This window comes from Mya arenaria, chromosome 3, assembly GCF_026914265.1.
Source record: "Mya arenaria isolate MELC-2E11 chromosome 3, ASM2691426v1".
In the NCBI taxonomy this organism is placed as follows: domain Eukaryota; kingdom Metazoa; phylum Mollusca; class Bivalvia; order Myida; family Myidae; genus Mya; species Mya arenaria.
Genome location: NC_069124.1, coordinates 1572996 through 1598727, shown reverse-complemented (window position 1 = coordinate 1598727; position 25732 = coordinate 1572996). Strand labels below are relative to the sequence as shown.

The 25732-nt window shown below is 34.5% G+C and overlaps 2 protein-coding genes across 6 annotated transcripts in view; both read right to left on the bottom strand.

Moving 5' to 3' along the window:
- Positions 1–17376, bottom strand: part of LOC128227658 (ceramide phosphoethanolamine synthase-like) — a 36779-nt gene extending 19403 nt beyond the window's left edge. Inside the window, exons 1-2 of one of the 4 annotated variants that reach the window (XM_052938398.1) lie at positions 17304–17376; positions 4058–5449 (exon numbers count right to left, since the gene is read on the bottom strand). In XM_052938398.1, coding sequence (XP_052794358.1) covers positions 4058–4924 — 867 coding nt within the window. In that variant the 5' untranslated portion in view covers positions 4925–5449; positions 17304–17376. Of the gene's footprint in view, positions 1–4057; positions 5450–5914; positions 6047–9708; positions 9861–12049; positions 12142–17303 lie in introns of those variants that run through there. The other 3 variants (XM_052938399.1, XM_052938396.1, XM_052938397.1) reach the window with 3 other exon arrangements.
- Positions 17377–22395: 5019 nt separating this feature from the next.
- Positions 22396–25732, bottom strand: part of LOC128226575 (chromosome-associated kinesin KIF4-like) — a 28307-nt gene continuing 24970 nt past the window's right edge. For both annotated transcript variants that reach the window (XM_052936522.1, XM_052936523.1), the window contains exons 27-29: positions 24998–25225; positions 24448–24633; positions 22396–24063 (exon numbers count right to left, since the gene is read on the bottom strand). In XM_052936522.1, the coding sequence (XP_052792482.1) occupies positions 23623–24063; positions 24448–24633; positions 24998–25225 (855 nt within the window). In that variant the 3' untranslated portion in view covers positions 22396–23622. The remainder of the gene's footprint in view (positions 24064–24447; positions 24634–24997; positions 25226–25732) is intronic.

Sequence of the window (25732 nt, the reverse complement as noted above, 5' to 3'; positions counted from 1 at the left end):
AATGCTTGGATTCCGCTAAGCCTGATGTTCAGACAGAGACTCGACTGATATTTATACAATTGAGACTCTGACTGATATTCAGACAATGGAGACTCTGATTGATATTCAGACAATGGAGACTCTGATTGATATTCAGAAAATGGATACTGACAGCTGATATTCTGACAATGGATATTATCACTAAAATTCAGACACTGGCTAATATTCGAACAATGGAGACTGTAACTGATATTTAGAAATTGGAGACTTTGGCTGATATTCCGACAATATTCAGACAATTGAGACTCTTACTGATATCCAGACAATTGAAACCTGACTTATATTTGGACCATGGAAGTTCTGACTTATATTCAGACAATGGAGGCTCTGAATTATAATTAGACAATGGAGATTCTGACTGATATATAAACAATGGAGACTTTAACTGATATACAGACAATGGAGACTCTGACTGATATTCAGACCATCTGGAATTTGACTGATATTCAAACAATGGAGGTTCTGACAGATATTCAGACAATGGGCAATCTGACTGATTATCAGACAATGGAGGCTCTGACTGATAATTAGACAATGGAGATTCTGACTGATATTTATACAATGGAGACCTTAACTGATATTCAGACAATGGAGACTGACTGATGTTTAGAGAATGGACATTCTGAATGATAGTTCATGTGCTTTGGGTGATCAAAGAGTGTCTTATATATATATTTATACAATGGAGACTCTGACTGAAGGAAAGCACACAACAGGTGAAAAGCTTAATGTCGAGCTTAATTAAATTAAATCAAATTAATTAGCATTGATCACATTGTTTGTGTATTAATACTGTATGAATGCAGTAGGTCATGCAGGCAATCCAATGTAAATTTTACCAACCTCAGATAATTTCAATACTAAAAGAGTCAAGACGTTTTTCTATTTTGTATAATCAAGCTATATAAGGTAATCACTATTGGTTACAACAGCATTTCAGCCATATTTTTTCGCTCACTTTTTCAGTGAATGAGTAAATTATGTAAATCAATATGTGAATGTTTATGCCTGTCACCCAATGTTATATACAGTAGAAACTCACTTAACCGGAACTCCACAAAACCGGAATCCTCCGGATACCGGCCTTTTTTCAGAGTCCGGGTTTTCCGCTTCTATTTTCAATGTAAAAAAATCCCTACAAAACCGGAACCCCGAATTCCGGATACCGGACACAAAATCGAGAAAATTTGTTAGTTGTCAACATAATTTTACCTCACAAAACCGGACGTCTATTTGTTCCAACATGTCAAAATGATTTTGTGTATTAGGAATTCGCGAATCGCGTGTCACTTATGTTTTGACAGCCGGTGTGTCGTTAAATATTGCACCTGTGATGTTGTGGTAACTCGATAATCGATAATGATGATTGCGCTGTGGATTGACTGCCGCACGATAATCAAAGACTTTATGAATGAATCAAATTAGAGCGGTGCGTTAATTAAACTATCAAACATACTTAACAAGCATTAATTTACAGATAATCTGATAATTTGTTTGTTTGTTACTCAAATCAAGAACTCTAATCATGTTTCATTTTATTCCAGTTTTCAACTTCCCTTTAACGGTTAACTCAGTTAATATTTTGAGTAAACTTACTCTGTACATCAAATCCTCACTAAACCGGAATCCTCACTAAACCGGAAATTTTGCCCAGTCCGGACCTTGTCCGGTTTAGTGAGTTTCTACTGTATCTTTTGATATCTTTTAGAATGGTCATGAGCTAAGAGAAAGAAATGAGCTTGAGGACATGAATACTAAACACCAGCTCCACCACTTATGAGGTGCAATGAAAATGAGCTGTTGACACTTCTGTGGTGCAGCTGTGCCTGTGTTTACTTCTACACACTACTTCAAAACACTACACCTACACATGAGAGTATGATCAATAAAACACAGACCCCAATCTACCTGGATCCACAATCTACCTTGGTACCCAATCTACCTGAGTACTCAATCTACATGGGTACTCAATCTACCTGGGTCCTCAATCTACCTTGTTCCTCAATCTACCTTAGTACTCAATTTACCTGGGTCCTCAAACTACCTGAGTCCTCAATCTACATGGGTCCTCAATCTACCTGGGTCCTTAATCTACCTGGGTGCTCAATCGACTCGTGTACTCAATCTACCTGGGTCCTCAATCTACCTGTGTACTCAATCTTCCTGAGTCCTCAATCTACCTGGGTCCTCAATTTACCCGTGTACTTAATCTACCCTGGTATTTAATATACCTGTGTACTCAAACTACCTGGGTCCTCAATCTACCTGGGTCCTCAATCTACCTGGGTCCTCAATCTACCTGGGTCCTCAATCTACCTGGGTCCTCTATCTACCTGGGTCCTCAAACTACCTGGATCCTCAAACTACCTGGTTCATCATACTTCCTGGGTTCTCAATCTACCTGGGTCCTCAATCTACCTCCTCAATCTACCTGGGTCCTTAATCTACCTGTGTACTCATTATCTTCCTGGTTTGCGGGAGGGAAAAAATTATATTTTAAGTTTGGCCTCATTCTTAATAATTGCCAATATATCCACCTCAGTAGCATAATTAAAGGTTTAAAAGGAAGTAAAATATGGTTATTTCTACAAAAAACATTTCTTTTCATATGAAAATTAAAATAAAATTTTCCATATAGTATTTCCTTACAACCAGTTTTGAACAAATTTAAATTGATCTGAACTCTGTAGTAACTGGGGTAACATGACTGGTTTAACATCAAAATTGACTGAAATATTCTGCAAATAGTATACACATATTGTCCGTATTGTAAACAAGCAGACAAAAACAATCATCTGAAGGTTACAGCAAAGGCAAAATAATGTTTGCGTTATTTACGCTATTCAGGGGCCATAACTCTAAAGTGACTGGGGTCACTAGGGTTATTGAACTTGGCTCAGATATTCTGCCCATGTATGTCGCCAAAATCTTTCCAAAATTTGATTTGTGTGGCTTCATAGGATTTCATACTGTATTTAAGACTGCAATAGTTTTATAGAAAATCAAACAAATATGGGGATTATTATATAAACATGATAAATGCCCAACATCAGCTGCAAAACTCAATAGTATGTCTTGGAAGATTTATTACTGGACAAGATTCTTTAATTGGCACTAAGTCATTTATCATTTAATTATGAATTGACAAAATTTTATCCTTGATAAAAGAGGCTTAGAAATGCAATTTACTGTAAAGTCTTTATAATCAGCTAAAAACTTAAGAAGGAAACCCAGATATTCTTGTATTTAATTTCCTTTGAAGATGGTATTCAAAGCAATTAAAATGCAAAATATCTGGCTTTTCTTCATAAGATTTGAACTGATTCTGCAATTATCATTCTAAATCCGTTTTATAATCATTGCGATGATGATCTTCTAGATAAGCTCTACAATCCTATGTTTATTTCCATGAATAACTCGTAACAACCTGTAAGTATTGTCATCAGCTCTCAACAACATGTAACTCTCCCTCAACTGCCCCAAGAATCCATTAATGACTTGTAACGAAGATTTGTTACAGTCAATTTAGATTTTTGTTAACAGACTAACACATAACAACGTGTGAACAGGTTGTAACTAACATGATTAATAGTAACATTCTGTAATATACTCATTATATATTCATAACAACCTGTAAAAAGCTTGTAAATTTCCCTCAAGTTGCTCATAGTTATCTGTGACAACTCATAATAAATTGTGGAATTTTGCCATACATACATCTAAATAACACATAATAAGCCGTAACCAAAAATCAAAGTATGTGAATGGGCATAATTGGTAATATAGTCTATACAATTAAATAAGTAGGCACCTTAAGTTGCAAATCATTCCAAATTGATCATAATTATTATTATACAATAATGGAGAATAGCTTAGTGTTCAAGAGTTCTGAACTTTCATGTTTTGCAGAAAATCTTCCAAAATTGAAGTAGTTCATACAAGTTTCAAAACTTCATTCTCTTATTGTATACATGCATAAATTTAAGAACATAAAAACATCCGAACATGGCATACATACCTCAAGCACTGGGTCTTTCAGGTCTGTCTGGTAGAGATACGTGTATTTCTCCACTACTTTGTCCCAAGTCCCGCTTGCAATGGCTATACACAGGCCCACACATAGAACCTTGTAAAAGATGAACTTCTTAGTGTACCCATGCACCGGTCGTTCACTTGAGCCAAACACACTCAATATGTTAAAATTAAACTTTCTGTTGGGTGAATTGTTTGGCACGGGACTTGTAGAGCCATTCTTTGATTCTTGAGGTTTTGTAAGAGGCAAGGGGGTGTAATTTTTGTTTCCGTTGCAGACTGGAAGACTTTTGTACAAGTAAAACAAAACGCCAAACATTAATGCTATACCCCCAACGATGTCACTGTAAATGTCGACATAGTAGCCCAGTGTATTATGATTTGAACGGTATGACCCACTTTGATTATTATGACTCCTGAAAACAACGCCGTCCAAATCATCAAGCCACGAACGAAACTGGTACAGTAAAATCCCAAAACGTCTTTTCGCCAAACTTTCTGAAGCAACAAGTTTAGCCGATATGATACTTGTTATAACGTGTGTAATACTTATCATATTTGGGGTGATGAAATACAGCACTTTACTGAATCCGGTGATTTCGTCAAAGTATTCTGCAGACGGTCCCATTACGTAATGGTTGTAGGGATCGGTCAAGATAAGTTTCATGGACAATGGTTTGAATGGTGACCATTTGCCCGGTACTGGAGGGTCCTGATGCACTAGCGATGTTTTTTGAAGAGTGAAGTATAAATGTGTGTCCATGGCAACAAAGAATGCCACAACCACTGCTGAACACAAGATGGAAATGAACTTCCCATTGCACGTAATATTCATGGCAAAGTATGAAATCATTGTTATTTCTGCTTATATCCACCCAAAAACACAATATTTCTAACACTTCCTTTTCATGTATGCTACCATTTCATGGCTTCCTTAACCAGAATGAGTAACTATTGGAATGAGTAACTATTGTCACTCTCTACTTCTGTTAACACAGCATCCAATATCAGTCTGCGGAATCCTGCTGGAAAGTCAATAAAAGGTATGCCCATTCCACAAATAGGAGACCCTGCCAACGACTATGTGCTTTATTCACAATAATGAATGTCGCTATTACCAATCCACAGGTCAAAGCATATCACACCAGAATTTAAATAATTTTCTCTGCTTTCAAAATGAAATCCTAGACTTAATCAATAACAATCTTAAGTTGACAAGGATATTGGTTTTTTTTTTCGTGTATTTTGTTTACTTCCAAACACAGTGTTCAGTAGAAGCAGATAGTCTTCCCTATTTTCTGCTAGAATGGCACTAAAATTCAGATCTGGTATTTGTTTGTGCTTGGTTTCCTAGGAATGTAGGCCAGTATTCCAGTCCCTGAAATATAAAGGCATCATCTGACAACAGAACGTGTACATCATATCAGGCAATCAACATATACTCAATACACTACACATGTTTTTTATTTTATTTTCATTGTCCTAAAACTTTTATCAATTAAGAAATCTTAAATTAATCCTCATCTGCATCACAGGGGCAGGTTGCGTTGTTTTAACATACCACGCCCCAGTCCGTTTTTATTTTTTTATTAATTTTTTTTTTATCAAATTTTAGTAAGAATATGATGTGGTAACTATAACTTGTGAAAAATGGCGGGGCGTGGTGTGTCAAAACAACGCAACCTGCCCCTGTGATCTGCATGTCCTACGCATTAAGTCAATTTGACTTGTAATTTAGCTTCATTCAATAGTTTACCATAACATTTAAATATCCATATGAACATTAAAACTTCAACACATATTTTCCTCCTTATTCAAATGTAAATAAAAGGTGATAACCCACTTGTAAAAATCCCCGACCTTTAACATCGAAAACTTAACGCATTAACATTAACATTTGAAAATTGAAATCTATGTATGTAATGTAGGAATAGGCGAGAGGTCAAGATCGTACAAGCCTCTAACTTGATCATGTGTACTGTGAGATCACATCAGATTTAATTAAACATTGTTTCTATAATTCATTGTATGATAATGAAAGTAGATTTGATTAGTCACATTGGCTGTACATGTACAGTAAGTGAACACTCATGAGGCGGTTAATACATGTACAAACTCTGACCTGAACTGATATGGTGTCAATCAAATCACAAAAACATGGAAACACTTGAACATAAGCTGATCTAATCAGCGTGATAAACAGCCAATGGTCAATATCCGTTGGAACTTAATAATAAGTTAATAAAAAATGCTCCGTTCACATGTAATGAATACAGTTTTGTAATAAATAATTTGCAATCTACATGGATCTTTATACTGAAAACAGTACATTTTATATAAATACATGATTTATGTATGTGTTTGTATGCTGTATTTTATTACAAGATAACGCAGTTAAAGGTTAGCACAAGGCTACACCAATGTCATATTTTGTTTGTCATGTTTACTGCACCTATTTTTTTCAAAAAGTGCTATTCAAACCACTGCTCCTATATACCAACACATGGTTTGACATACTGTAATGCCAACCACACATCAAAGCCACTGCTCCTATAAACCAACACAAGGTTTGATATACTGTTATGCCAACCATGCATCAAAAGCACTACTCCTATATACCAACACAAGGTTTGATATACTGTTATGCCAACCATGCATCAAAAGCACTACTCCTATATACCAACACAAGGTTTGATATACTGTTATGCCAACCATGCATCAAAAGCACTACTCCTATATACCAACACAAGGTTTGATATACTGTTATGCCAACCATGCATCAAAAGCACTACTCCTATATACCAACTCAAGGTTTGATATACTGTTATGCCAACCACACATCAAAAACACTACTCCTATATACCAACACAAGGTTTGACATACTGTTATGCCAACCATGCATCAAAAACACTACTCCTATATACCAACACAAGGTTTGACGTACTGTTATGCCAACCATGCATCAAAAACACTACTCCTATATACCAACACAAGGTTTGACATACTGTTATGCCAACCATGCATCAAAAGCACTACTCCAATATACCAACACAAGGTTTGACATACTGTTATGCCAACCATGCATCAAAAGCACTACTCCTATATACCAACACAAGGTTTGACGTACTGTTATGCCAACCATGCATCAAAAGCACTACTCCTATATACCAACACAAGGTTTGATATACTGTTATGCCAACCATACATCAAAAGCACTACTCCTATATACCAACTCAAGGTTTGATATACTGTTATGCCAACCATACATCAAAAGCACTACTCCTATATACCAACACAAGGTTTGATATACTGTTATGCCAACCATGCATCAAAAGCACTACTCCTATATACCAACACAAGGTTTGACATACTGTTATGCCAACCATGCATCAAAAACACTACTCCTATATACCAACACAAGGTTTGATATACTGTTATGCCAACCATGCATCAAAAGCACTACTCCTATATACCAACACAAGGTTTGATATACTGTTATGCCAACCATGCATCAAAAGCACTACTCCTATATACCAACACAAGGTTTGACGTACTGTTATGCCAACCACGCATCAAAAACACTACTCCTATATACCAACACAAGGTTTGACATACTGTTATGCCAACCATGCATCAAAAGCACTACTCCTATATACCAACACAAGGTTTGATATACTGTTATGCCAACCATGCATCAAAAGCACTACTCCTATATACCAACACAAGGTTTGACATACTGTTATGCCAACCATGCATCAAAAACACTACTCCTATATACCAACACAAGGTTTGATATACTGTTATGCCAACCATGCATCAAAAGCACTACTCCTATATACCAACACAAGGTTTGACGTACTGTTATGCCAACCATGCATCAAAAGCACTACTCCTATATACCAACACAAGGTTTGACGTACTGTTATGCCAACCATGCATCAAAACCACTGCTCCTATATACCAACACAAGGTTTGATATACTGTTATGCCAACCATGCATCAAAAGCACTACTCCTATATACCAACACAAGGTTTGATATACTGTTATGCCAACCATGCATCAAAACCACTGCTCCTATATACCAACACAAGGTTTGACATACTGTTATGCCAACCATGCATCAAAAGCACTACTCCTATATACCAACACAAGGTTTGACATACTGTTATGCCAACCATGCATCAAAAGCACTACTCCTATATACCAACACAAGGTTTGACATACTGTTATGCCAACCATGCATCAAAAGCACTACTCCTATATACCAACACAAGGTTTGACATACTGTTATGCCAACCATGCATCAAAAGCACTACTCCTATATACCAACACAAGGTTTGACATACTGTTATGCCAACCATGCATCAAAAGCACTACTCCTATATAACAACACAAGGTTTGACATACTGTTATGCCAACCATGCATCAAAAGCACTACTCCTATATACCAACTCAAGGTTTGATATACTGTTATGCCAACCATGCATCAAAAGCACTACTCCTATATACCAACACAAGGTTTGACATACTGTTATGCCAACCATGCATCAAAAGCACTACTCCTATATACCAACACAAGGTTTGACATACTGTTATGCCAACCATGCATCAAAAGCACTACTGCTATATACCAACACAAGGTTTGACATACTGTTATGCCAACCATGCATCAAAACCACTGCTCCTATATACCAACACAAGGTTTGACATACTGTTATGCCAACCATGCATCAAAACCACTGCTCCTATATACCAACACAAGGTTTGACGTACTGTTATGCCAACCATGCATCAAAAGCACTACTCCTATATACCAACACAAGGTTTGATATACTGTTATGCCAACCATACATCAAAAGCACTACTCCTATATACCAACACAAGGTTTGATATACTGTTATGCCAACCATACATCAAAAGCACTACTCCTATATACCAACACAAGGTTTGATATACTGTTATGCCAACCATACATCAAAAGCACTACTCCTATATACCAACACAAGGTTTGATATACTGTTATGCCAACCATGCATCAAAAGCACTACTCCTATATACCAACACAAGGTTTGATATACTGTTATGCCAACCATGCATCAAAAGCACTACTCCTATATACCAACTCAAGGTTTGATATACTGTTATGCCAACCATGCATCAAAAGCACTACTCCTATATACCAACACAAGGTTTGACGTACTGTTATGCCAACCATGCATCAAAAGCACTACTCCTATATACCAACACAAGGTTTGATATACTGTTATGCCAACCATGCATCAAAAACACTACTCCTATATACCAACACAAGGTTTGATATACTGTTATGCCAACCATGCATCAAAAACACTGATTTTGACAATATCAGGATGACTGAAGCAGTAACTGTCAAAATATGTGCACTTCTGACAGTATTGGCTAAAACTTAGAAAGGAATCAAATGTAATAGTGAGCAGGTTTTCCATTATAAACATTATTAAAAAGGTAAAAAATAAAATACCTTCAGTTTCACCTACTCCTATTTAAAACTGATTGAAAATATTTTTTTGTCCCCTTCTATTTTCCCCTTCAAAATCAGTCCAACAAAAAAACGGGTATGAATTTACATTAATTTTACACAGTTTTCAAAACTATACCTTCAGTAACTTCAATCCCACTGGTGTCCAGTGATAAAACAAATTATCACTGAAATCATGTTGAAACCGAGATTTAATTAAATTCTGATCATTTCTATTATTCTTCCTTATTGCACATTGTGGAACTAGGATCTGTGTATTGCTTTAAAAATGTTTTTGCAGTTTACAGCCCGTTTAATGTTTTAATCCTCTTATAGGCAGTCCATAAGTATTCAGGTATATATATATATATATCATTGGTAAACATGTATCAGGTGATGTATAGTCCGATTTTGGGGGCTTATGGGAAAGCAATATTTTATCCACATACAAGATAATTCTTGTAACACCCAGTATTAGCATAAATAGTTTTTGTATAATCAAACACATGATTATGAGGTTATTATTCAAGTGTTTTGTTTACTTTAAAAGATTAAAATCTTTCTTTTGAAATCAATGAGTGAAAACAATTTCAATCTATGACAAATTAACTTTTTAAATATTGAAATTGTGATACTATTTACCAAAAGCTGTAAGCATTATCAAGACCATGGCCAGAGATTCTCTGTTACACCACTCCACAGTGACTGATTGGGGAAAACTATACACAACATGAAGAGACCATGGCCAGAGATTCTCTGTAACACCTACCCACAGTGACTGATTGGGGAAAACATTACATAACATGAAGAGACCATGGCCAGAGATTCTCAGTTACACCACCCCACAGTGACCAATTGGGAAAAAGCATACATAACATGAAGAGACCATGGCCAGAGATTTTCGGTTACACCACCCCCCCCCCCCCCCCGGTGACCAATTGGGGAAACATTACATAACATGAAGAGACCATGGCCAGAGATTCTCTGCTACACATACATGCCATATTTTCTGGATACCATTCAGGGGGATTTGTTCAGAAAGGCTGAAATTTAGGGGGATTTTGGTAGTGTTCAGGGGGATTTTTTAGCAGGTTTAAGTTGGCGAAATTTCAAAGTATTTTTATGTATGCAAGTACGAAAAAATGTATTCACATATATTTTGCTATGAAAACCTCTAACCTTTTCATTTAATATACAGAATTATTTTATGTCATGATTTATCATATTCTTATGATACACTGTCATACTGTAATACTGTAAATTAAATTTACCTTCCTCCAAAGTCTTTTAAAAACATTCTGCTTAATACTATCAGCTATGATGACGTTCAGACACTAAGAGAATTGAATGAATATTATTAATTTTTTTCCTTTTCCAAAATAGTAATATTTCTTTGCCTTTGATCATTACTTCAAATTAATTGATCACTTGTTGTTAAGGTTTCCTTTTGGCATTTATCAAACTTTTTTTAAACAGTAATTTCACCCTTGAGGAGTTGTTTCTTTACATTCAGTTTCACTCACATACTGTGGTTTCACTTTGTCATTATTGCCTGATGTAAAATCTATAAAAAAAAAAAAAAATATTATTTTTTTTAATTCTGGGGGATTTTTACCTCCCGCTGGGAGACCGGGGGATGGATCAAAACTCCGGGGAATTTTTCCCCCTGCCGGGGGATATGGCATGTATGGTTACACCACCCCCGCAGTGACCAATTGGGGAAAACTACACATAACTAAAAGAGAATGGAGCAAAAATGTGGCCCCCAAAATGCTGGAGATACAACGTAAGTTTAAGGTTGTTTGTCTAAGGGTGGTTTAAGCAGCTCATTAATATCAGATATCTTGATGATTCAATTAGACAAGCAACATTTAATATACAACTGTTGTATATTAAATATTGCTTGTCTAATGGTTAAAATGGAATGGTCTAAATAAAGGTCTCATCTGCCATATAATTAATATATTTCAATAATTAATAATCCTTTCATTTGGCTAATAAACTGATACTCATATTTATATTATATCACAACTTGTTAATTTAAGTGTTTTGTCACCAACTAAGTCCTTGACCTTTGAGCATAATCACAGCACAACATCACATGATGCACGGTCATAGAAGAGAGAAATCCTATTCAAATCAAATTCACACAAGCTATTGAATAATAACATAAGTAATGAAACAACTGCTTTCAGAAAACTATTTATTGGTTGTTTGTCCACCATTAACCTATTTCTTCAGCAACAAATATGGCACATTATTTTTTAGGTATAATCATTCCTAAGTTGTAATACATTTTATAAGGATGTTTTGCAATACATAGATATAATATGAATATGAACAGATCAGCATCTTCATTATTGAACATCCCCAAAACCATTAACTCAAAAACATGAGCTGAATCCCTCATTCTACAAGATAAGCTGTCGATAGAAATGTATCCTATAGAGTAAAAGATATTCTCCTAAGTAAAAACTTACTGTTTTGCCGAACCACTTCCATAAGACAAGCAAGCAAAACATCAGATAACACCCAAAACTCTTAAACTGACAGTCCACAAGCTAGGTAGGTGCAGATAACAATCTGTACATGGTAATGAGAGAATCACCGAGGCTCCAGGCTATTCACTGTGACGCTGGACATCGTCACTTTGTCATAATGTCACCAGTTGACATCTTTGTTATAATTCATTTACCGGCTTGCAGTTGTTGCTTTACTAGTGGTTTTATATGATATATTCTACTAGAACCTCTTATTTATCCTTATTTATATATAATGCAAGGATTATTATACTGAACAGTTAAACAATCTTTGACCAGGCCATATCTGTATAATTGCTACTTATATATTATATACAGAATTTGTTACATGATTGCACAGGAAAACCATTTATACAAAGCATCAAAGCGCGACGTAAAAAGCCTGTAGTCCTGCATGATATTATATCTTACTTTATTACAATATATTATTTGTAAAGAGACAGAAATAAATGGAACAATCACTTGGTAGTGAAACTATGTCTTACTTACATGAAAGAGTTCAATTATTAGTTCTCCTTCTTTTGAACTAATTAACTAACATTGAACAATCATGGAGTGAATAGGAAATATTTTAGAGTATTCTGCCAGACAGCTTAGAGGCCACCACTCCCCACATGGTTATAACTCAATAATGATCTGAGCCAGACTTCGGCAGGGTGACGGCACTTGCAACATAAATTATAATACGCACATTCTTCTTAAGCATGTGCGTATTGTCTCTGGCAACATTTGTACCAAGTTTCATTTGAATACTATTAACTGCTTTTGAGTTGTGACCAAGGTCCAAGTGTTTCCACTAGAACAACCATGATCTAGACTAGAACAACCATGATCTAGACTAGAACAACCATGATCTAGACTAGAACAACCATGATCTAGACCACATCAAGGATATCACTAGAACAACCATGATCTAGACTAGAACAACCATGATCTAGACCACATCAAGGATATCACTAGAACAACCATGATCTAGACCACATCAAGGATATCACTAGAACAACCATGATCTAGACCACATCAAGGATATCACTAGAACAACCATGATCTAGACTAGAACAACCATGATCTAGACCACATCAAGGATATCACTAGAACAACCATGATCTAGACCACATCAAGGATATCACTAGAACAACCATGATCTAGACTAGAACAACCATGATCTAGACCACATCAAGGATATCACTAGAACAACCATGATCTAGACCACATCAAGGATATCACTAGAACAACCATGATCTAGACTAGAACAACCATGATCTAGACTAGAACAACCATGATCTAGACCACATCAAGGATATCACTAGAACAACCATGATCTAGACTAGAACAACCATGATCTAGACTAGAACAACCATGATCTAGACCACATCAAGGATATCACTAGAACAACCATGATCTAGACTAGAACAACCATGATCTAGACTAGAACAACCATGATCTAGACTAGAACAACCATGATCTAGACCACATCAAGGATATCACTAGAACAACCATGATCTAGACTAGAACAACCATGATCTAGACCACATCAAGGATATCACTAGAACAACCATGATCTAGACTAGAACAACCATGATCTAGACTAGAACAACCATGATCTAGACCACATCAAGGATATCACTAGAACAACCATGATCTAGACTAGAACAACCATGATCTAGACTAGAACAACCATGATCTAGACTAGAACAACCATGATCTAGACCACATCAAGGATATCACTAGAACAACCATGATCTAGACTAGAACAACCATGATCTAGACTAGAACAACCATGATCTAGACCACATCAAGGATATCACTAGAACAACCATGATCTAGACCACATCAAGGATATCACTAGAACAACCGTGATCTAGACCACATCAAGGATATCACTAGAACAACCGTGATCTAGACCACATAAAGGATATCACTAGAACAACCGTGATCTAGACCACATCAAGGATATCACTAGAACAACCATGATCTAGACTAGAACAACCGTGATCTAGACCACATCAAGGATATCACTAGAACAACCGTGATCTAGACCACATAAAGGATATCACTAGAACAACCGTGATCTAGACCACATCAAGGATATCACTAGTGATAAAATGAGTTCCAAGTATTGTCGAAACACGTTCGTTGGAAAGTTTAATACTTAAATTGCAAAATCTCGGAATCGATTAATGATATAGGGTGGTTTTCTCTGAGTAAAAAAAAGAGTAAGACAGGTTACAACAGTATTAATCATTTGGTTTTAGATAAAAGTAAAATCATCATTGAAAAATCTTTATAAATATAACGCAGCATAAGAATAAGCATTCATTTTTATGCATTGTTGTATAGATTGTAAACATATTTTTTTTATGAGGGTTTGATTTTAACTGTATAATCAGAATTTGATCAATATGATCTGTTATGATTTTACATTCCCTATCACAATACCTTGACTTTCAGAGTTTCTTCTGAAAAAGGAAATGGTCAAAAATCGTTTTGACAAAAACATTTAGAGGCTTTTTAGTCTCAAAAGCAATGGGAAAATAGCATGTTCATAACTATATTTCTCTTTATGTGTAATTCTTTGAACATGAATGACCATTCAATATGACATTTGTTAAAATGAGTTTCTAAAATTGATAAAACGAGCATTAAAATATCCCACATAAGGATCTGCTTGTCTCAGTTGTCCAGAAGCTGTCACAGGCAAAAGTAACATGTATGGGTGTTGTTTCATACAAGATGGTTGAATAAAAGTGTCACTTGGCTTTTTTTTTGAGAAAAATAGATGCTGTGGGTTGAAAAAAAAAGGGATTGATGCAGAAACTACTGAATAAACGAGGATAATATATGAGAATGATTATTTATTTAATGTCTTTGTCAGGCAATATGTTATTTTTTTATTTAGAATTTTGATATCAACTATTTAATTACAATATTATGTCATTGTTACCCCTAACATTGATGTTGTCCACCCAGCCAAAGTTGTTCAGTCTCCAGCCTTTACTTACTCTTCTTTCCTCATGGATACCACACACTGTTTGTTGCTCTCCTGCCATTTTTTACAAGTGTCGTGACTGTACATTCAACTTAAGTTTTGGTTATTGCCACTTCAGTTGTTGTTGTTACAATTCTTGCCATCATCATTACTAATCCCTCCTTTTTGTCAGTCAACAATTAATCTTTAAAAAAAATAAAAGTTTTGATCTTTTGTTTTAATTGACTGATTATAAATCCTTGTTTTATCTTTATCGCAGAATAATTTTGTTCTTAAACTGCCATAGTAGCTTTGTTCAGGAATGTCCAGAGGTACAAATAACTTTCGACGCATATTGTAAGCCTACCGTATTAAGAATTTTGAATTTCTTGCATTGTACACCATAATTTTAAGTGTAATTGTGATTATCAAAGCATACTGGCACATTATATCACATCTCTACCACATGTTTTTTCATACATGATAGGCTTGATCCAAGTCACAGAACTTGTTCAAGCCATACAGCGCTTTCTTCCCTTTGCATTATTAAACACCATGCTTGTCAACGGATGATCACTGCATATTAATTGACTCAGGGGTTCTAACATTGGATAAATGTCAATTCTGAAAAATATCTGTGAGTATGAGAGATTCCTACCTAAGATTTTAGAACTACTGTTGATTCAACGCCAGTAAAGCATGTATCTTTTATTGGTCAAAAGAGTTGTTTACGATATTGACATAAATAGATCGTTATAATGGTACGTCCTATTAATTTTTTTTTATTTGTACTGATATAGTCACATGTTTAAACTTTATATAAATCATAATAATTTGCTCATTTTAAAGTATATTTACATCCGTTATCCCTTATCGGAATCTCTGTTCTGGTCAAATACTTTGCATGAGGCTAACTAATAGACATAAATAGCAGCGGATCCTCTTGCAACCCAAACCTCATCCCAGGAAATGTTTGTGCCCCACTGCTGGGGCATCTGTTTTAAAAAAATCTGTATCACCGGACACTTGAAAGTCATATTGCATTAAGATCAAGCACATATTTTTATACTTAATAAAAATCCAATAGCAAGAAATAGGTCGACTATGATCATGCTCCCAGGGCGCTTGCATTTTCTTCACCAATTAGCGATGAAAAACATGGCTACTACGTAATTGTCCATAACCAGGTGTTGTTTTAGCAGCTTATTGATATCAGATATCTTGATGACTTATGCCAATTGGTAACTGATTTAAGTTGGTGTTTTTGATGCAGGGTAAATATTTTAGAAGATTTTTTCCCCAGTATAAACTAATATTACATATTATTTTATGACATGTGAAGGCCCCCAAAAAGATGCCAGTGTTTCTGTAAAGCTAGTATAGTATTTATTTTTCAACCATTCATTGAATTGTATCCAAATAACTTGCTTTCAGCTCAGAATAAAATTAAGTTTAAAAAACATGTACATCTTCAAAACTCTGCCATCAGCAAAATTATGTGAATTAGGACATTTTAAGCCAAAACACAAAGAAGCCCTACATAGACAATTCATAATCACCATCAGAACCTGTGTTTCCAACATAATTCGCTCCTTTCGCAAATAAACCAAATGAAACAGGGGATTATAATTACTACTCATATTTATATTGTGCTAGTTCTTATGTTCTATTTTCTGATTACAATGTATGTCACTGATTGACAGCACAATACTTTTTCTAATGTGGGGATCTAAATGATGCATCTTCTTTGCAGAGTTAAGTGGACATATGAGTGTGTAATATAATGCAATGTAGACAGTAGGAGCATCACATATGTTTAAGGTCTTTAAAAAGTTTTAAAGAAATACTGAAAATGCAGTTCCAATGTTCATTGGTGTTTTCAGTTGGACACTAAATAGTAAATTAATTATTACAAATTTTCCAAGAATCTGAGCAACTGCACAAACATTTGGATGTTACTATTTAGCAGCTAAGCTTATATCTTTGATGTTTTAAGTAACAATGAAGTGTGATCAGTAAAATTAACTGAACATTGAAGACATTTAACTGTCGATTGTCCGAAATAAAAATCCGAAAATGAACGCCTTTGCATGTTCAAAAACGAGTAAAAACAAAGCTTTTTTAAGTATCAAAATCATTTTTGAGCAAAAACAAACAAACTGATAAGTAGTCAATGCGTTACTAAATCCAATATATTTACGTAATAAATAAAATATGAATCCTTACCAAATCCTTCCTTTGTGACGGAAATGGCAACACGCCAGCAGTCAACAATGTACAAAGAAGCGGAGCATTCAACAATCGCCTGATTGTCATCTGAGAGACTGATGAATAATTGGCCCCAGTTACCAGGCAGGGTACAGTACATGGAAAACAAACTTGCATCAACGGTTTAGTTAATTTCCAGCTAAATAATATCATTTGTTTGTGATGCATATTTTAGCATCTACTGTATAATAAATGTAGAAACATAATAATTTGCATTATTATGCAGTTGCATGTAATTATACATTACTGTCCTAGTGGGTACATGACTTTTTAAGCCTGAACCATTTTTGTTATAATTTTTGTAATAATTGTCATTACACTTTTTACACCTACCATTTATGCTTCTCTTATTACTTTATTTAAAGATGCACTCTGACTCCCAAATAAGATGTCAGTACCACAATTACTGCAATTGTTTTAATTCACTGTATTAAAACAATGAATAAATATCAAAAACAATGGTTCTTATGAAGGTCCCTATGTTGAATACTATGTTTAACTTGAAAGAAAGGTGCCTAAAACATGGTATTTCTACCTTATGAGACGAAAGTTGATCACTGTAAATCTTTTATCACTCACCAGTCATTTAATTATTAAATATACGGTTTTATGTTAAGAGTAATTAATATTTTCCATTAATGTTTTATTTGGTAAGCAGTTAAAAGTTCATCACTCAAAATTTATGCAGTTTGTGAATCATGTGTATGAATTGATTTTTAATAGGAATGTTACTTTAAGAATTATTTCACATAGCTGTGCTACTACTTTTTTTATAAATGTTATTATTATCAATCCTTTTTATGAATTTAATGTATAATTTTATTGTAAATGTTATTATTATTGTAATCATCACTTATTTTACCATTGCAGCTTTTATACAATTGTTAAACTGTATACTGTGTGTTGAAACATAGTCAGTTAAAAAGCTCATGTTGTACTTGTCACTATCTTGCAGATAAATCTTATCTTATATATTTTGTCTTCCAATTTGATTTAGTACAGATATATGGAATAGTCCTTTTCATTTCACTCTTGGCTGCTGTTTTGGTCAACATGATGTACTCACTAAAAACAACTCCTTAATACTTGTAACAATTCACATATCTGAAATAATGTAATAATAAGTTAAAGTTATAAGGTGGTTAGGATGTATGTTGTTGTCTGGTATATAAAACATGACATAATCCTGCCAGACATCATTACAATATCTTATAATACAACATATCAATTATTTAAAATCGTCTTCAAGACAAGATATTCTCTTACTAGGCATAAAACACAATACAAGAAACTCTCTTTTGCATATTGCAGTGAGATTGTTTGGATATTTTTACCAGTTACATAAACCTCAGTCTATATCTTGTAGCGATGTCTACCTTCAGAACATTAAGGCTCGTTTTTAGAAATTCTTTTTACAATATCAATTGAAGATTTGAACATTTTAATATTATTTCTTTTAGTTCCTGTTACATATATGAACATACATATTATATATCTATATATGTTTTTATTTTGTTGAGATACAGTTTTTTTCTTAAATACTGTATTGGTCCTACTTAATACATTTTACTTTTAATGTATTATAAGCAATCTAGTACAAGCTTGTGTATACCATTTATAGGTATCGGTTAATGGATTGATAAGTTATGTTCTTCATGTTTTCATTTATTATGTTTTAATACGCATACCAATTTTCATTAACATAATTTCAAACCTTTGCAGTTATACAATATATCATTTAACTCTTTGTTTTTGATGGAGCATGTCATGAAATAATTAGATCGATACAACATAGATATTTAGTGTGTGTCTGTGCGCTAGCCTGTTTTTGTGCGTGCATGTGTGTGTGTGTGTGCGTGCGTGCGTGCAACATAGATAATTATAGGTGAATAGTGAGTTTGGTTTGTGGTCACCAAGTCGTACAAGTGGGTTTCCTCCGCGTACTCTGGTTTTCCCCACAACACAAGATCACACTCTTGTCCAACTTCCTGCCAATGAGAGTGAAATATTAAATTGCAATAGCTTGTTTCTCAATCATTGTAAAATTAAATAAATTTGATCTATACTATAGGTGAATGTTGATATCAGAAAATGATGCATTCTGCATGATTCCCCATAACAACCCAATTAAACAAGTTTTATGTGAACTCATTTTGCAGTTGAAATCTATTATTTACTAATTGTTTGTCAAAGTTGATAGTATTTCGACAATCACACAGATTCGTATCATTCCCATTATCTAAATGCCAACAATTTTCCAATGTGGCACAAAGTAGTGTACAGTGTTTTGTAGCAGAATGTAGAATGACAATAGAGGATCTTGCAAGCTAGCAGTCATTTCAGGTACATTGTGTTGCTTTTAACGAATGCACAAACTTGATGCGCAATAATTGTATGCCCAATTATTTATATCTCTTCTGGAATAGATAAATCTTGTTGTTTGATTGTTTATACAGCAACAGCCAAATAGCCAAGCGAATGAGTGTTCGCGTGGGCCGTGGAAGGTTGCAGGCTCAAAAGCCTAGTGATTGAGTGTTCGTGTATGCCGTGGAAGGTTGCGGGTTCAATAACGGTAACTGTCACACTCAAGTTATTTTGTTGATATATAATTGGAAAGGTCAGGCTATTTATATTTTTAAAATGTAAAAAAATATAACAAAGGTATTGTTAAACCTTTTTATTTAAATGTTGTAATGTTAAAATCAGAATATAGCAGTTAATATATCAGTGGAAAAAGAAACATCAACATGTTGTCCTCTTTTGTACGCCCAAATATGATTAAAACTTTCATGTTCAATATATGAGAAAAAAAATGAATATGTTCTCAAATAATTTTTGGTCGAGATGAAAAAAACCTGCGGCTAGTAGTTATTGAACATTTGTTAGTTTGTTTACCAGATTAAGGTAATTGAGACATCATCAATGAATTGGTTTATTTGGTTTAGTGACAAGCAATGTTAAAGTCCCAGTATGTTTTAGTGATGTAAGCTGATCAAAGTTTGTACAACCAAATGACTTCTCTTTAACCTTTGAGCCTTTTTTAACTCATATAAAAAATGCATTTATCGCAATTATAAGCATTCAACAAAACAGGAAGCATATTCATAATTTAGTGCCAATGTCTCTACCTCATTAGCTGTTGGACATTCCCATACATATAATGCATGAGGAGCCAGAGGTTTAATTAGACTTTTATTTTTTCTCTTAATTATTCAACCCTAAAACATACTGGGACTTTAAGGCATTCAAGTAACTCTTTGTATTTAAATTGAAAAGAAATTTCAAAGTACCATGTACCCAATATATGTTTTTGCTACAACAAAGAGTAGGAACACTTAGCTGACATATCCATTTCCTTTATATGAAATTGAAATGCACAACTGTTTAGGCTGGTTTTCAATGTGCACACTGTCAACATAAAATAAAAAACATGTTTCTGTTTACTATTGTTTGATTTATTCCATGTGTCGACATCCTGGTATGTGCATCTAATGTGAACCAAAGCCAGACAAAGATTTTATTGAAAAACGTGGAGCAGCAAGAATTCCCATTTTTATGAAATGAGTAATCAACTGTTATGCAGACAGGCATGATGGTAAAGCTAAGCATGCAGAATATGAATCTTTCATTTGTCTGTTTTCTTTGCGACTATTGAAATACAATCTAATGCTATTACTAACCAGACATATGATAAAAAGGATTCCATTTGGAAAGGCAGACAGACTACAGATTATGAAAAATTGTCCTTATATTCAAATTCATGATGACTAGTGTTCTAATGCATCGAACATTCCAGTCAGTTCAGAGCTTTGATTGTAATAAAATGTCATCTAAATGTAAATTGTGAAGTACACAGTACATAAATGGGACATGAGACAAAGAATTAAATACAAATATACATATATATATATAGCAAACCCGCAACAAACCACCAGATTGCTTTGTTTGTGAACTTTAAAAGCTAAAACTATTTTCCTTGGAACACTGACATCTCCTCAGACCCATGCACTTTGTGCTGTCACTTAGTCTTTATCAATGCAGGCTTAGGATGAGCTTAAAGTGTGAAGTTGAACTTTGATATCCACTGGGATCTGAGAGTCAACCCAGACACATTTAACATTCTGGCTATAGTCCAGACAAGAAATATTCAAACGTCAAATGCAGTGACGGCACTTGTTGTTTTTTTAATCCCACCAAGTGAAACAATTTCACAGTATAAACCTGTAGTTTGTGCAGTATGCTTTGGTTGTATGATCATGACCGTTTGAGCTAGGTAATTTAGTCTTGCTATCAACATTTCATTTTCATTCAAAATTTTGTTCAAAATTATTTCAACCTGAAGAAACACAGCACAATATTGATGCAGACATGTTTATGTATGTGTTAACCTCTGCACAATATTGATGCAGACATGTTTATGTATGTGTTAACCTCTGCACAATATTGATGCAGACATGTTTATGTATGTGTTAACCTCTGCACAATATTGATGCAGACATGTTTATGTATGTGTTAACCTCTGCACAATATTGATGCAGACATGTTTATGTATGTGTTAACCACAGCACAATATTGATGCAGACATGTTTATGTATGTGTTAACCACAGCACAATATTGATGCAGACATGTTTATGTATGTGTTAACCACAGCACAATATTGATGCAGACATGTTTATGTATGTGTTAACCTCTGCACAATATTGATGCAGACATGTTTATGTATGTGTTAACCTCTGCACCATATTGATGCAGACATGTTTATGTATGTGTTAACCTCTGCACAATATTGATGCAGACATGTTTATGTATGTGTTAACCTCTGCACAATATTGATGCAGACATGTTTATGTATGTGTTAACCACAGCACAATATTGATGCAGACATGTTTATGTATGTGTTAACCTCTGCACAATATTGATGCAGACATGTTTATGTATGTGTTAACCTCTGCACAATATTGATGCAGACATGTTTATGTATGTGTTAACCACAGCACAATATTGATGCAGACATGTTTATGTATGTGTTAACCTCTGCACAATATTGATGCAGACATGTTTATGTATGTGTTAACCTCTGCACAATATTGATGCAGACATGTTTATGTATGTGTTAACCACAGCACAATATTGATGCAGACATGTTTATGTATGTGTTAACCTCTAAGTGTGACATGACCTTTGAGCTGGTGACCTTCTGTGCCAATTCTTCAAATCCCAGGACATGTTTGTGCTGTGGCCTGTGACCTTGACGCTTGGATCTGATAGTAATCATGCAGTAAGAAAAGAATGAACAAACAAAAATGGGTGCATATTTATATATTTTTAGCAACAATCTATCACAAAATATGCATGATGTCACAATGTCCATAAGTAAATTCATAATATACATGCAATTGTGTATATTTGTAGTATACCGAAAAATGTAATAGAATCAGATGAAGGTGAACCTTCTTAGTGTACACATCCTACACGTATTGAAATATTAAATTTTGGTAAACGCATTCCTAGGTTTCCTACTAAGACCAACATTCACTTTTGTCTATTACTATAAACTATAAGAATACTATACACTACAATATTTTACAGCAAAGTACATGAAGTATTTACAGCAGTTATGACATAAGAAAGAATAGTGTTTAACGGACCAGGAGAAGGGTGAAACATGAAAAGTGTATAAAGAAAGAGCATAAATATAACACAACTATTGCACCTTGAGGGTTTACTGAAGATATAAATGTACACTCTAGTTCATTAAAGTGAAATATGATTGCAGAGATACAGTCTGATGAAAAATAGCTTGGAATGTGAATCATTCAGGATCTATTCGGAAAAATCAACATGATCGTAATGAATTCTCTCTCCCAGACTGCATACGAATTAACTTCTCAAATTTATCAAACATATCATACAGAAATATATAACAGTCATTTTCATTCAATAAAGAAAACAGTATTACAATTGTGTGTTCAATTAACAAGTATTTACAACCTACACAAGAAAGCAAGAAATGCCCACCACAAACGCTGAAAATGAACAATAATTTAAAATATGAATATCTTGCATATGGTGAGTGTACATTCTGACATTTGTATTGTAAATTTGTGATACAAAAGTCTGAAACAGGTATGTAATTTACTAGTTTGTATATACAGGCCGATGTACAATCAGTGATGTCTGACATGGTAATGGTCCACAACCACAAAGCTGCATGCATGATCACTATAAGCAAGAGGCAATACAAAACCATGACGTGATGTCATAGCCATAAGACATTCATTCACTCGGACCACTAAAGAAGAAGCCCTTTGTACTGTTCAGTTTCCTTTTTTTCTTGTTGAACCCCTCCACCAATGATTGCATTTCATCTCCCTGGCCTCCTTCTTGTCTCAATTCAGACTTGGATGTTGTTTTCCGCATCATCCCCTTGTTCTCTGCTTGTCTCAAGTCAGAATTTGATGTTTTCTTACGTAACATTCCAGCCGACACAGATTTTCTCATAAGTCTCGGCTTTTCAAATTCATCAGAACTGCTGACATCTTGGACCCCCTGAATATTTCCGAGAACTGATCGTGATGCCTGCCGACCAATTTTAGGGGGTTTGCCCATTATTTTTACAGGTTTCTCCACTGGGGACACTTCCCTATTCTCAATGCTGGTATCAGAACCCGATGGCTCGACGTCAAATGTGGTGTTTAAGCTTGTGTTGGCATATGGCTGAAAGATGATATGATTATTGTGTATCAAGAATTCATTTACAATAAAAAATAAAAATTTAAAATAAAAAATGAATTGTATTTCCTGTTTAAAAACTGTACAAGCATATACATATCAAAATGTTAAAATAAGTCAAGGTCATGTTTATCATCATATTTAATAGAATAATTTTGTCAAAAAATTTATTCTATTAGTTTCTACACTACATAACTACAATATCATAATGTGAATGAGTGTTATATGCATGGCATGTATTCCAATACATTTGTCCACTTATGAACTACTATTTGTGGCAATTATTGTAAATTCATGGGGAGAAAGCATGATTCATAAGCTGTCCCCACACATTAAAAAAAATATTCATAATAAGCCAACAAGCCTTACTTCTTCTGACATGGTGGATTCCGGCAGCTGAATCTCCATGTTTTCACAGCTTGTACACTTGCAGAGGTCGGAGCAAAACTGTTCATTCTTCTTACATACACACCGCCGGTTCTTACAGTTTGTGCTGCAGCCACAACCCTTCTCTGACTGCGATTTCTCAAGGCTGCTGTCCGCTGAACATTTGTCCTAAAAACAGTGAATTACAATGATTCTTAAGTTACAATTGCATAAAAACATTTACAGTTACAAGTAAAAGTTACAAAATTTCTTTGAAAGTAAAAATTTCATTATTACCTGGTAATTTATTTTAAAACCTCATATAATTTGACATCAGAATAAGTAAATCATGTTGTAACTTGTAAATAGATGTATATTGTTAATTTAATTTGATATTAAATCATTTTTTGTTAACAAGACCCTAATATTATCTATTATCTTAATCTTCAGGCGTAGATATTTCAATATTTTCATAAATAATCAAGCTCTAGACCAATCAAGTACAACTGTCAAAATACATTGATCTATTTTCCCACATTTCCCCAGTTCTTACATCATTCTGCACAAAGAGAGCTGTCTTCCTGCGTTTGCCCTTTAATTGTAGATTTTTTGCATCCTTCATTAGAGGTGTTGCCCTAAAATCCGGGTCTTTATTCTTATCATCTATTTCCTCCACAGAAGTATCCATCTCCTCCTCAGCTTCTGATTCAGCCTCAATCTCTTCTTCGGACTCAGGAATCACATTCTTTGACAGCTCTGGGGTGGGAAAAATATTAGCAGTCTGAAATAAGAAATTATCTTTATGTATCATTCAAACTTCTTTCAAAGCATGTGTGAAATGAAAATCATCCGTCCTTTATCTTATCACCTAAATCCAATTATTCCTCATTCTCTATTTCCACCTCACTCTCTTCTTACAACTTCAGAATCATTTTCATTGACAGCTCAGGTATAGAATTAATACAAGGGGCCAGATATAACAAATAAAAGTCTGATAAAATAATAATAGCAAATAATTTTGCTGCTTTTTACCTCTGTCAATATGGTAAACACCAATCTTCAATATGCCAAAGGGAATTCATTAGAGCAAAATATGTCCTAACTCAAAAATAACAAATTGCACCAAAAGACTTTGGTATTTTCCTTAAATTTGGGCCTGGGCTCAACTTAAACAAAACTATTAACCCAACTGTATTTTGCAAATATAATCCAATTAGCCATATTAAAAGAAACATAGGACTGATGGGCAGCTAGGGGCTAGACTTAAGTCATATTTAAGGTAGGGCAT